The following is a 13039-nucleotide window of genomic DNA, read 5'->3' as shown; positions in this document are numbered from 1 at the left end:
TTTGTAAAAAGAGAAACTGCAGAGAAGTGTTAGCTTTTGTCCTCTACACAGCATGAAGCCATTGAAAGAAGTCCAAGCAGAGGAATGACGTGATTAGTTTTACCTTGAAAGTTTACTGTGGTAACAGTATAAAATATGAGTTGAAGAAAAATGAGTGTGAGAATAAAGGGGTATTTATAATAGTTATAATATTCCAGGTGAGAGTTGATGAGGGTGTGCTGCACTGTGGCAGTAATGGGAGGGGCAGAGAAAACACGATGCACAGAGATGTGTGGCAACGTTTGGTTCAGCACATTTGTGTACTCACAGCCGTCTACCAACCCAGGTTCTTGGTCTCCCAACCTGCCTTTTCTCTAAATTAAAACAAGGTAAATAATAGTTTTCAATTCATGATACCATTTTTTCATTTACTTCGCTTAAGCAATCACTTTGTGTGATTTTTTTTTTTTTTTTTTTTACATTTTCACATCTGGATCATACAATGAAAGATTGTGGCGAGCTCTCATAAATTTTATGAAATCTTTCAACTTCATCATGAAAACTTCAAAGTTAAAAACATCTGGTCCATCCGTCCAGCTCTTCTAGTATGTGAGCTTTGGTCTGGAATTTATTTCCAGTCAAGTTGTAATGTAAAAATCACAAGTAAATTCGCCATAGTTAACTCTACATTACAACTTCTAGCATCATCATGATCCTGCATTAGGTATAATTATTCATTTCTCTTTCCCTTTTCTCCTCCCTCCCTTGCAGAATTCAAGAGTTGTGACTTGTGAACTAATACTTTTATTTTTGTCTGAGTAGTGTTCCTCATGAACAGCTTGTCTCATACACTTCAAAGGCAATGTGTTTTAATCAGCTATACAGAGAAACAGACAGAAGTGGATTTTCCCTAGGTTTTTGTTTTGTTTTGTTTTTGGGTTTTTTTGTTTGTTTTTTTTTGTTTGTTTGTTTGTTTGTTTTTTGCTTTATAGGGCCACACCTGCGGCATGTGGAGGTTCCCAGGCTAGGGGTTGAATTGGAACTGTAGCTGCCGGCCTACACCAGAGCCACAGCAACACAGGATCCAAGCTGTGTCTGCAACCTACACCATACACAGCAACGCCAGATCCTTAACCCACTGAGCAAGGCCAGGGATGGAACCTGCATCCTCATGGATGCTAGTCAGATTCGTTAACCGCTGAGCCGCAACAGGAACTCCTCCCTAGATTTTTAAGTACACACATTCATACATGTAAACACATTCATATGTACACATACACATATACATGCATATAAATATGTCTCTTCTCCCAACAGTCAGGCGTCATGATGTACAATTAGTAGACTCACTAAAGATCAATTTGATCATTCCATCACACTAACCATAACATACATCCATAAATGTCCATCCATTTCCCTGTAATGTGTATGAAAAGACCACACATTGGTTTGGCCAGATGGTTTTTAAACTATTTTACTTTTTGTAAATTAGAGAACCCAGGATAGGAAATTCAAAACTTAGAAGGAAAGTGTGTCTGTCTCAATAGTACTAAGTAGTATGGCAAACTAATTTTATTAGCATAATAGACCTTCAAAACCATTTCTGAAAATGTACTGATAGATTTTGTACATTTTATAAGTCATCAGTGAGATGGAAAAATATCATTTTAGACATTTACAATATACATCTGATTTCTCTTACCTTCATCTCTTCATTTACCAAAACAAGAGAGTACACTCCTAAAACTGTATAAAGTAGTTGCCTCAGATCATGATGTTAACTTAGGTGTCTTTAAGTCAGTATTCACTAGAATCTAATTTAATTGAAACAGCTTTGCCTGTGTAAACTTCTCCTTTGTTTAAGTAAGATTTCACTGTTTAGTTTTGCCTTAAGCAAATGCAGCCGTTTGTTTGTCCATAAAACATTGGATTAAACATATAGACTAATATGAATCGCTTCTCATCATTGCACATGTACCACTGGTTCCTGCCCCCTTTAGTGTGTGGTATATTATTTTCATTGAAAACCAGGGCTCTGCTTTCAGCCTGCCCTCTAGGGAAAATAAATTTTTGGCAAGAAGACCTCCTATCACCTTACCATTATTGATTTTAAATTTGGAAAAGGCTCCCTGAGATTTACTTTTTAAATGCAGCTGCTAGTGCTCTTCATACACTGAATTATGTAGGTATTTGCTCTCATTCAAGTACACTCGGTTTTTCTCTTTGTTTTATTGCTGGATGCCAATATTACCGGCCTATCTTTGCTGACCTAAAAAAGCTAAATATTTGGCACCTTGTAGGAAGTAATGTGCAATAAATGCTAGGAGACAGTGTGTCCCTCTAATCCAACTATTTTGAGTTATAGCAATTTAGAGGTATAATGCTGGGGGTGGGGGTTGTTTTTTGTCAAGGCTAATGTCAGGGTCTCCCGTGCAAAGGGCAGGTGCTGTGGTATTCTTTTTTTTTTTTTTTTTTTTTGTCTTTTTTTTGTCTTTTTGCCTTTTCTAGGGCCACTCCCACGGCATATGGAGGTTCCCAGGCTAGGGGTCTAATCAGAGCTGTAGCCGCTGACCTACACCAAAGCCACAGCAACGTGGGATCCGAGCCGCGTCTTCGACCTACACCACAGGTCGCAGCAACGCCGGATCCTTAACCCACGGAGCAAGGCCAGGGATCAAACCTGCAACCTCATGGTTCCTAGTCAGATTCGTTAACCACTGCGCCACAACGGGAACTCCATGTGCCATGGTATGCTTATAACGTGCACGTTGTCTCTGTTCAGGCAATGCTGGATGTGGCCGCAGACCAGGGCTGGCTGGTGACTGTCCTGAACATCACCAACTTGGTACAGATGGTGATCCAAGGTCGGTGGTTGAAAGACTCCTCTCTTCTTACGATACCACACATAGAAAACAACCATCTTCACATTTTCAGGTAGTTATTTTACTTCTCAATGTAATTGTTTCTTTTTTTTTTTACCTCACAAAATTATTTCCTTTACCTGTGTAGTCACTTGAATTTCATGTTGTGCCTAAAATATAGATTCCTTCAGTCAAAATGCCCATTTCGCATAGGGAGACGCAGGCTAGTGACAGAGTACTCTCACTTGGAATTTGGTCATCGGGCTCCAGCTGAACCACAATTCCTTTTAGCCTTCTATTAAATTGTTTTCCATTCGCAACATCAAATACATTTTCATTTTAACTGTGTTTATTCCTTTACAATATCAGCCTTCATTATAAAATATGATATTGATGTACTTTGTGATCTAAAGTAAAATAAATGACCAATTTCTGTTATTGCAGAATACATTTGAGGGGTCAGAAATCTATTATCAAAAAAGTGTACAAAATGTCCAAACCTGAGTAGCTGTATATACTAGCAGCTGGAGATATAACCTGTGCTTAAAAGAACAGTTTATATTATCATGAAATTATTCAGTTCTTAGGTCATATATATAGGGCTGCAAATATTTGTAACTAAGAAAAGAACAGTACATATTACAAGCAGGGTTGGCAGTGTTTAAACAAAAATGTTTCACACCAGTTGAGAGAGAATTTGCAGCCAAAATGTTGGTTCACAGTCCTGTAGACAAGCAAAACAGTCTGGCTGTGCCACCGTCATGCACCCTCTCCCTCTCATCAGCTGGACTAAGAGTGGCAGTCATTTAAGGCATCTAAAGATGTACGCCAACCAGACATGGGGTCTCCTCAGGAAAGTCCCTCGGTTTCGCTGAAGTAGACTGAGTTCCAGGGCAGTTGTTTCCATCATGCTTGAGTCCCCACCACAGGATGTCCCTGGAAACTAAAAGGCACATTCAGAGAGTAAGCCACACTAGCAGCACGTGGGGGAAAAGCTGATACCTCATATGTCAGCAACTCAGCTTCAGGAGCCCTTTCAGTATGGCCCTAGAGGTTATGGGAGTTGGGTTTCAGCAGTAAAGGAGACACATAAAAGTAGTAATCCAACACAGCACATGGGCCTGGTGTGGAAGCTGGCTGGGGCCTGAGAGAGTCCATCCAATTCTTTGTTGTTAACCAGAAAAGTGCTAGTGTGTGTCTAATTGCAATTATATTTTTCGTCTTGCTGTGTATACAGGAAATAGCAAGATTTAGGTAGATTCTGTTCCTGGTGATCTGGCACTATGTATGCTATGAGTCTCAGATATTCCCAAAATGTACTTTGAATTGTATGCTCTCAACAACTTACAGTGAGAACCATATTCAGGTAATTATATTAGAGACCTTTGCCTGCTTGCATTAAAAAAGCTCCAGTTCAGTACTTTGTCCATGTGGAAGCATTAGCCCACGTCCGTGCCTTCCTAGAGAAAGACACCACCTGTCTGTGAACCCTAATTGTCTGCTGAGCTCACATATGATTTACAGATTTTATATGATGGTAACGAAACTGCCTTGGATTAATATCTTAGAGAATGCTGGCTGATTTTGAAGCTTAACAGTGGTGGCCTTTAAAAAGTCATATAGTTGGGGATATGATTTAATTGGTATATTTAGTTGGGCGTATGGTATAATTTCTGCTGTACAGTAGAGTGACTCAGGTTACTATACAGCAGAAGTTATCACAATATTGCAAGTCAACTAAACTTCAATAAAATTTTAAAAACTCATAGTAATTTTTTTAAAACTGTTCTAATTATATAAATCATCATTGTCAGAAAATCTCTTGTACCATGAAAGGATTATTTGGTTGGTATTGATATTATTTCCTAGGAAATGGAGCCCAGGTGTAAAGGGCCCACGTGCTGGACACCATGGCTTCATCGAGTGCCTCCCTGAACTGATCCATGCCTGTGGAGGGAAAGACCACATATTCAGCTCCATGATAGAAAAAGAGCTACCAGCCACAAAAATGAAGCAGGTAAGGCCATCGGTTCCACAGTTCAAAGCTCTCTCCCTCTGTGAGTCTGGAAAGTTATACCAAGAGTTTTCCAACCTTAGAGTGCTGCTTTCAGAATCAGACTCTCCTGGGTTTAAATTCCATGTGCCTTTTACAGACAGTGATTATGAACATAAAGACATTACACCGGTCTCCTGAAGTCCTTAGGAAGATTAAGCAAGATGTTATTATGTAAACTGCTCTATGGAGTTCCTATTATGGCATAGAGCTTAATAAGTGATATTAAAAATAATGATAATAACCATAATCAGTAGTAGCACTGGCATTACTAGAAGGTTGTCTTAGTATAATGCAGTTAAGCTGACTGAGAAAGGCTTCCTATGACTTGCCCATCACTGAGCTGCCTTGCTTAGGAGCTCTTCTAATCCCCTCTTCAGAGTGGGTTTTTTTTGGGGGGTGTGGGGGTGTTAATGCTTAGTATATTTTCTTTTTCTTTTTTTTTTTTTTTTCTTTTTAGGGCCATACCTGCAACATATGAAAGTTCCCAGTCTAGGAGTCAAATCAGAGCTGAAGTCGCCAACATGCACCAGAGCCACAGCACAGCAACTCAGGATTCGAGCCATGTCTGTGACCTACATCACAGCTCACAGTAACACTGGATCCTTAACCCACTGAGCAAAGCCAGGGATCGAACCCACATCCTCATGGATACTAATTGGGTTCATTACCACTGAGCCACAATGGGAACTCATTTAGTATATTTTCATGCACTTCCCTCAATTACTTTTTTATGCCCTCCCATTTTAATCAGTTTGTTTTTCTTAGATTCTGATGTATTCCTTCAAATAAACTCCTTATTGTATTACCTATAGCTTAGATATAGATCAAAATCTTTGTTATGAAAGACAACATGACAGAAAAAGATCATGACAACATGGTAGAAAAAGACTGTCTTTGGAAAGATGAAAAATATGAATGAACAATGCCAGAAATATTTGGCAAATATAGACTTCTGAGTCTTAAGCAATTTTACCTAAACATGTCAAAGTAAATGTTCAGGATTTATAACATAATTAACATATTGACTTGCAAATGCAGGTATTAAAATAAAGAAACTTCTAAACCATGTCATTTTTTTTCCAGTGGAACTTACTTTTGAGCAAGACTTGGAAAAAGTATAACAGGCATTAAAATCTGATTGTTCAATTTCTGTTGAACCCAAAATTGGCACCAAAAAAACCTATTTAATTATTCATAATAAGTGCCTACCTTTCCAACTGAATTACCATCAAAATTCTGAATAAAAACAATATATTTAAATCAAAACAAGGCTTCTGTTAGCAGCAACAGATTTCTAACATAACATACAGTGATTTCAAGCCAAGTTTGAGATGTGATAAAAAATTAGAACATTGTTATAATTAGTTCAGGGAGAACTCAGAAGTAAACTTAGTTAATTTATTTGCATAAATTGCCGTTCTGTTATCTTTAAAACCAAATGCAAATTGGCTCAGTCTGATATGATGATGGTTATTTGGCTCAAAAGTGCTTCAATTTGCAGAGCAATCTGGTGTCGGCTCTGCAGTGAGGCGATCCCAGGTAACATACAAATCCTGAATTATTCCAGAAATTAGTATGTTGAAAGCATCAATTTAAGTGCTAATTGCAGTAGTAATGAGAAAAAGCAGTACGACTGTGCGATTTGCATCTTCTACCCCATCAGTATGCCTGGAACGGCTGCTGACTGGCAGAGGATTTGGCTGCTAATTAAATAATTGTATGCATGGCAGTGCTTTTGCCTGATTCAATAGATGAAGATTAATCCTCAGATAAATATGTTTGGCTGGTATTGAAATGTCTTAGCAATTTCTTTAAAAACCAGCTCATGTTTTATATACATATATATGTGTGTATATGTTTGTGTATATATGTACAAATATATATACACAACCAACAAATACATGTATATACATTGAAGACTGAAATTAATAATACTAAGTGCTGTGAAAAGATTACAGATATATTAAAGACGGATCTGCCTTTGGGAGGCTCTATAAAATAAAATTCCAAGAAGTTGCTAATAACTCTTTTTAAGACACAAGTAAAGAAACAAGTGAAGTCTTGCTTCATGTGGTAAATCACAATTGTGTTGTCTCAGGAAGTTAAATGCTTTATAGAATTTGTGTATTTGTTGACCACTTACATCCAGAGGTACGGCTTCTAGACTCAATGACTATTGATTCTAGCAGGGGATCAGCCATCATCTGTTAACTTGAAGCACAGTGTAGGCCCTTCTGCAGCCTGACTATTTCAAGATCTATTCCAAACATGATTTCAGATTCACAAACCAAGTGATAGGTGTGGATTTGGATTGAAAATTTGCATTGGATTTACAGTTTTGGACCTAAGGGACAATTTGATTCATCAGGGCTTCTTCATTTCAATTAGGTGGTATACTCAACAGCAATAAAGTCTTAGCAAACAGGAAATCAAGGACTATAAGGAAAACTATAGTGTCTATTAAATAAAAGGAAAACCAAAATTGAAGTATTCATGTAGCTTTACAAACTTAGAAAGTAAAACAGATAAACAGCCACTATAGAGAGAAGTTTTCTTGACTGATAGTGATATGTGCCACATAATTATAAACGTTAGAAAAAGATGACAATTAATTATCTGCAGACATCAAGGATGCTATTTTGCACACAAATAAATGAGTACAAGAAAAACTAGGAAATCCGAACAAGAGCTGTGGGTTGTATCAATATTAATATCCTGGTGTTAATATTGTACTTTAGTTTTGAAAAATGCTATCATCACTGGGGGAAACTGGGGATATGGTGTTCAGGTTCTCTCTGTTTTACATATAATCTTTTTCATATTTTTCTGTTATGATTTATTGCTGGATATCGCTTATAGTCCCCTGTGCTATACAATAGGACTTTGTTTATCCATCCTATATGTAATACTTTGTACCTGCTAATCCCAAACTCTCAATTCTTCTTTCCCCCATCCCCCTTGGCAACCATAAGGCTGTTCTCTATACCTGTGAGGCTCTCTCTGCTTTATTTCTTATAACTTCATTGAATCTAGAATTAATCTCAAAAAAAGAGGTCGATTTTTTTTAACTCACCATTTCTTAGTTTCACATTATTATCTTTTATTTCTTTTTAATTCAGGCATGGAATTTCTTATCTCATTTGCCAGTGATAGATGTTGGCTTAAGTGTCAAAGGCTGGTGGGATGACTCAGCAGAAGGACATGACGAGCTCTCTATCACAACTGTGACTTCGGACAAACGCAACGACAACAGATGGGTCAAATTGCACGCTGATCAGGAGTATGTGCTTCAAGTCAGTTTGCAGAGAGTCAACCTTGGGTTCCACAAGGTATAGTGTTTGGTTTCCATTCTCAAATGCCTCACACCAGTTACCAACATGCGCCAGCACACGTATCTTTCATATTTCTAATATGTCCGTGCCATTCATGAATCCCAGTTCCTCAACTGGCCTTAAGCAGTAAGAGTCAGCCATCTGAAATTAATCAGTTCTGCTCATGGGCCATTTTTCCATTCCAGATACCTGCATGACATAAGAATATAATGCCTAGAGTCCTGTCCTCAAATTATGGTCCATATATTCAGTCCCCCAGAATGTCCTGGAGTACCGTTAAGAGCACAGATTCCTTGTCCCTGTGCTAGGCCAACTACATCAGAATCTCAGGGCCCTGAAGGATTCTCAAAAGCTAGACTTCTCCTAGCGCCCAAGTGAGGAAGACACCAGCTTATTGTGCCTCACTTGCCACACCCACCTGCTTCCTTCATGAGGATGCACAGGAGAGAGCTTTGCCGACGTTCACATGGGCCAAATACATACAGTATTTTTATTTATTTTATTTTATTTTATTTTATTTTATTTGTCTTTTTGCTATTTCTTGAGCTGCTCCTGCGGCATATGGAGGTTCCCAGGCTAGGGGTCTAATCAGAGCTGTAGCCACCGGCCTACGCCAGAGCCACAGCAACACGGGATCCGAGCCGCATCTGCAACCTACACCACAGCTCACGGCAACGCCGGATCATTAACCCACTGAGCAAGCGCAGGGACCGAACCCGAAACCTCATGGTTCCTAGTCGGATTCGTTAACCACTGCGCCACGACGGGAACTCCAAGTTTTTTTATTTTAAGTTTTTGTGCTCTTTTCTATTGCCTGTGACACCAAAAGTAGTTATTGGGCCCTCTAAGAATATCAGGACACAACATGTGGGCAGATTGGTTTTTAAGATCCTAATAATCAAAATAAGAATTTGAAAGTCAGGGGCTTCCCCCATATCTAGAACTAGCACTCAGGAGTGAGGTTGTATTTCGTTAATAGTGTACCCTCTGTTTTCATGCAAAAAATGGTCAGTAACTCTCTGTTGTTACAGTGTCTTTTCAGGACTATGCCTTCAAGTCCCATCTCATTTGACTGCTAATTCTAAAAATCAGTCACTGTTGGTATGAACTGATTGGCCTCTGGCATTTCAGAGGTTTTAATTTGAGCATTTTTATCTCACTTATGTATAGCAACTAACAAAAAAAAACAAATACAGTAATAATCATACAGATAAAATCACGAGGGAAACTTAATATTTTTTTTGCATAGCTACCTTGTGAGGAGGTGTGTTTCCCATTTTACAGAATAAGGAAACTTAGGGAGTTTAGGAATTTGCCAAGGTCCTAGCGTTTAAAAGCATGAGGGCAGGGTTGGAGCACAGAGTTCTCTTGTTACAGTTCCTGTCCTCTGTGCACCTGCCACCTGCAGACCCCCTGACAGAAGCCAGGCCTGTCACATAGCTAAACAAGGTACCCCAGCCTCAGGGGGCTCCAGTCTCAACAAAGAGACACTCAGGCAACTTATCACAGTCCCCTGAGAAGCACCGTGCTGAGGGCTGTCTGTGGTACTCTGAGAGCACTAATGAGGGAGAACTTTATTTTTAAGCCTTTGCAAATGTTTCTGACAATACTGTAGCATAAGATTTTTGTACCTTATAGTAGTACCTTTTTTTACCCTAATATTAAACATTAGATTTAATCATGCTAGAAAAACTCTAAATTTTGTTTCTAAAGTTTGTAAAAAAAATACCTTACTCTCTGACCTCTTTTTTTTTTTAAATGCCTTAAGTGAAACAACTCCCTCTAGAATATTGAATGAAGTCTGATGGAGAGCATGCCATTATTAGTACATGTCATTCATTATTCGTGCATTTTATACCATAAACTCATTGTCTTAAGGAATCTCTAGAATAATCTTATATTTTGTAAAATCAATCTAAAACAAAGACTTCAAGTGCTGTCGTTATGGTGATATCTAATCTTGGATGGAAGTGATTAATATATTTTACAAATTGCTTAGCTTACAACTTCTCATTCCTTGGAAAAAGGAGAAAGGACTTTTTAATATTACCACAGTAGAGTATGTGCTTTTTCACGTGACTTTGTCTTTTTTTTTTTTTTTTTTTTTGTCTTTTTGTCTTTTTAGGTCCACTCCTTGAGCATATGGAGGTTCCCAGGCTAGGGGTCTCATCGGAATTGTGGCCACCAGCCTATGCCACAGCAGCATCAGATCTGAGCCAAGTCTATGACCTACACCACAGCTCATGGCAACATCAGATCCTTACCCCACTGAGTGAGGCCAGGGATCAAACCTGTGTCCCCAGGGATGCTAGTCAGATTCATTTCCGCTGAACCACGACAGGAACTCCTTCATGTGAGCTTGATTCTTGAGTTGGGGGGAAAATGTTTATACAGCAGAGTACTTATTATCTCAGTGTCCAGAATCTAGCCTTGATTGACTTTTTTCCCTAAGTATCAGTTTTTTGTAAATAAGACTTTGGAAGATTTGATTAATTTGGTTGTGTCTCAATTTATTCATCTGAAAACGGAGTCTTAATTTCATTTATAAGAATGTTATGAGAATTTACTAATTTGGTAAGCTGTTCTAACTGGCCAGATAATTCTAGTGGTTATAGTCAAACAATAATAGTGGTTAAATAATTACATAGTCAAATAATTATAGTGGTTAAAGTAGTGTCTATAATGTGCTTTGAGAATCTTGAAAGAAGATAGATGATAGCATATCAAACAAGCAAACCAGAAAATTAAACACGTCCCAGATGGATACATTAAACCATGTAGACGTATGGCCTTAACATAGCCTTTTAACCACAACCAAGGAGTAGTATAGAAGATCTAGCCATTTTTAAGGCGCTTCGTTTTTTGTTTTTGTTTTTGTTTTCTGGTTTTCAGGGAAAGCAAGACAGCCATGCCGTCACCCCTCGATTTCCCAAATCAAAAGATGAAGGATGGTTTTTGATATTAGGAGAAGTGGATAAGAGAGAACTTATCGCTTTGAAAAGAGTGGGTTATGTCCGAAACCATCACCTTGTCTCCATCTCGTTTTATACCCCTGAAGTCCCAGGAAGGTAAGCAGACTCTTACCCCCAAGTTCAGGGAGAAGTAACCGCAGCTGTGATGAGAGTGGTGCTTTTACATTTGTGTTCCTTTTTTACACTTTAGGTATATTTACACACTGTACTTCATGAGTGACTGCTACCTTGGCCTGGACCAGCAATATGACATCCATCTCAACGTCATACCAGCCAGCGTTTCTGCACAGGCCGACGAGGAACTCTCTGATGCCCTGGCTGACCTCAAAGTAAAATAACTTGACCTGAAGGATCCATTGGAAAGGAGCAGTTGAGAAGCCTGACGGTGCAGTCATCTGGACAGAGTCAAATGACTTGATGTTTGCCTTGGGAGACTCAGCTTCCAACCCCAAGACACCGTGGAAATCAGCAGTGGCTGCAACACTGACTCCAGCCACCCAAAGTCAGCTGCAGGGGCCTTTCACCAAATGTTGCCTTTTTATAATGTTGTCTTCATGGGTCTCTTGATGTGTAAAATGACTACACAAGTAGGAGAACCTTTTAATTTATGTATATTGAGATGATATTTAGATATTATTAAATTTTACATTTCACAAAGGTTTACAGCAACATTGGCTTCTCTTTTTTAAGGAAAACTACACAGAAGCGTGACAGTGTTAAGATTTGTTATAACAGATTTCTAACCCTGCAGCATAAAATATATAAGGTAAATCTGTACACTGATATACAGGGTGTCTTATTAGCCAAATTTATACTCTGATCACACAAGAGATGTAATTTCAAGAATTTCTTATTGTCATCAATGTTAATAATATATGATGTAAACTTACATTACAGAGCCCAATAATGATTTAAAAAGAAAATGGTATACTGAGCTCAGAAAATGTAGATACTTTAACTGGTGGAAATAAAATATTCAGCGTGCAACTTCAAGAAAAGCTGTCTATTTATTCTCTCTGCCTCCTTCCATTGGAGCCCCTCTTATTCTTCTGTTCTTTTCGTTTCCTTCTCTTTCAAGACTTCACTTCTGTACACTTTCTGGTATATTTATTTACACAAGGAGAGAAGTACAATCTAATTCATACAGACCACAAAGTACAATTCTTGGTCTCTGTGTGCTTCAGAACAGGCCTGAGACAAACGTAGAAAACTATCAACCCCTACAGGTAGGTTTTCACCTGTGATAAGAGGAAAATCTCTATGTCCAAACAATTTCCACCTTGAAAAATACTTTTTTTCGTGGAAATAGCGGTTGGATTCAATGTCCATATAACATACATTCCCGTGAAATGAAATTCTATCTTAGCAACATAATTTCAGTTATTCCCAGTCCTGTGATGCATTATTTTAAAATACTTTCCATTATAATCACCACAGATACTAGAATTTCAAAGTTTCTCAGAAACTGGAACACACTGCTTGTGTGTACCTCCTTTTCCATACCAAAAAAAAAAAAAAAAAAGAAAAGAGAAAGAAGGAAGAAGGAGGAGAAATAAAAGCAGGATGGAAAGGGAAGTTCCCTGGTAGCTCAGCAGGTTAGGGATCCAGTGTTGTCACTTCTGTGGCTCAGGTTTGAATCCTGGCCCCAGGTACGGCAATTTAAAAAAGGCGGAGGGGGGTTCCCGTCGTGGCTCAGCAGAAATGAATCCAACTAATATCAATGAGGACGCAGTTTCGATTCCTGGCCTTGCTCAGTGGGTTAAGGATCTGGCATTGCCGTGAGTTGTGGTGTAGGTCACAAACGCAGCTCAGATCCCATGTTGCTGTAGCTGTGGTATA

At 38.6% G+C, this 13039-nt stretch overlaps 1 protein-coding gene across 1 annotated transcript in view; it reads left to right on the top strand.

Annotated features, from left to right (window-relative positions):
- The window catches only part of ASCC3 (activating signal cointegrator 1 complex subunit 3), a 325142-nt gene extending 312949 nt beyond the window's left edge, over positions 1-12193 (top strand). Inside the window, exons 38-42 of the mRNA XM_021090356.1 lie at positions 2762-2913; positions 4710-4857; positions 8016-8225; positions 11121-11296; positions 11391-12193. Of these exons, the coding sequence (XP_020946015.1) occupies positions 2762-2913; positions 4710-4857; positions 8016-8225; positions 11121-11296; positions 11391-11538 (834 nt within the window). The 3' untranslated portion in view covers positions 11539-12193. The remainder of the gene's footprint in view (positions 1-2761; positions 2914-4709; positions 4858-8015; positions 8226-11120; positions 11297-11390) is intronic.

Source organism: Sus scrofa, chromosome 1 (genome assembly GCF_000003025.6).
Source record: "Sus scrofa isolate TJ Tabasco breed Duroc chromosome 1, Sscrofa11.1, whole genome shotgun sequence".
In the NCBI taxonomy this organism is placed as follows: domain Eukaryota; kingdom Metazoa; phylum Chordata; class Mammalia; order Artiodactyla; family Suidae; genus Sus; species Sus scrofa.
Note: the sequence above shows the minus strand (reverse complement) of the source record. Positions and strands in the feature narration are given on the sequence as shown.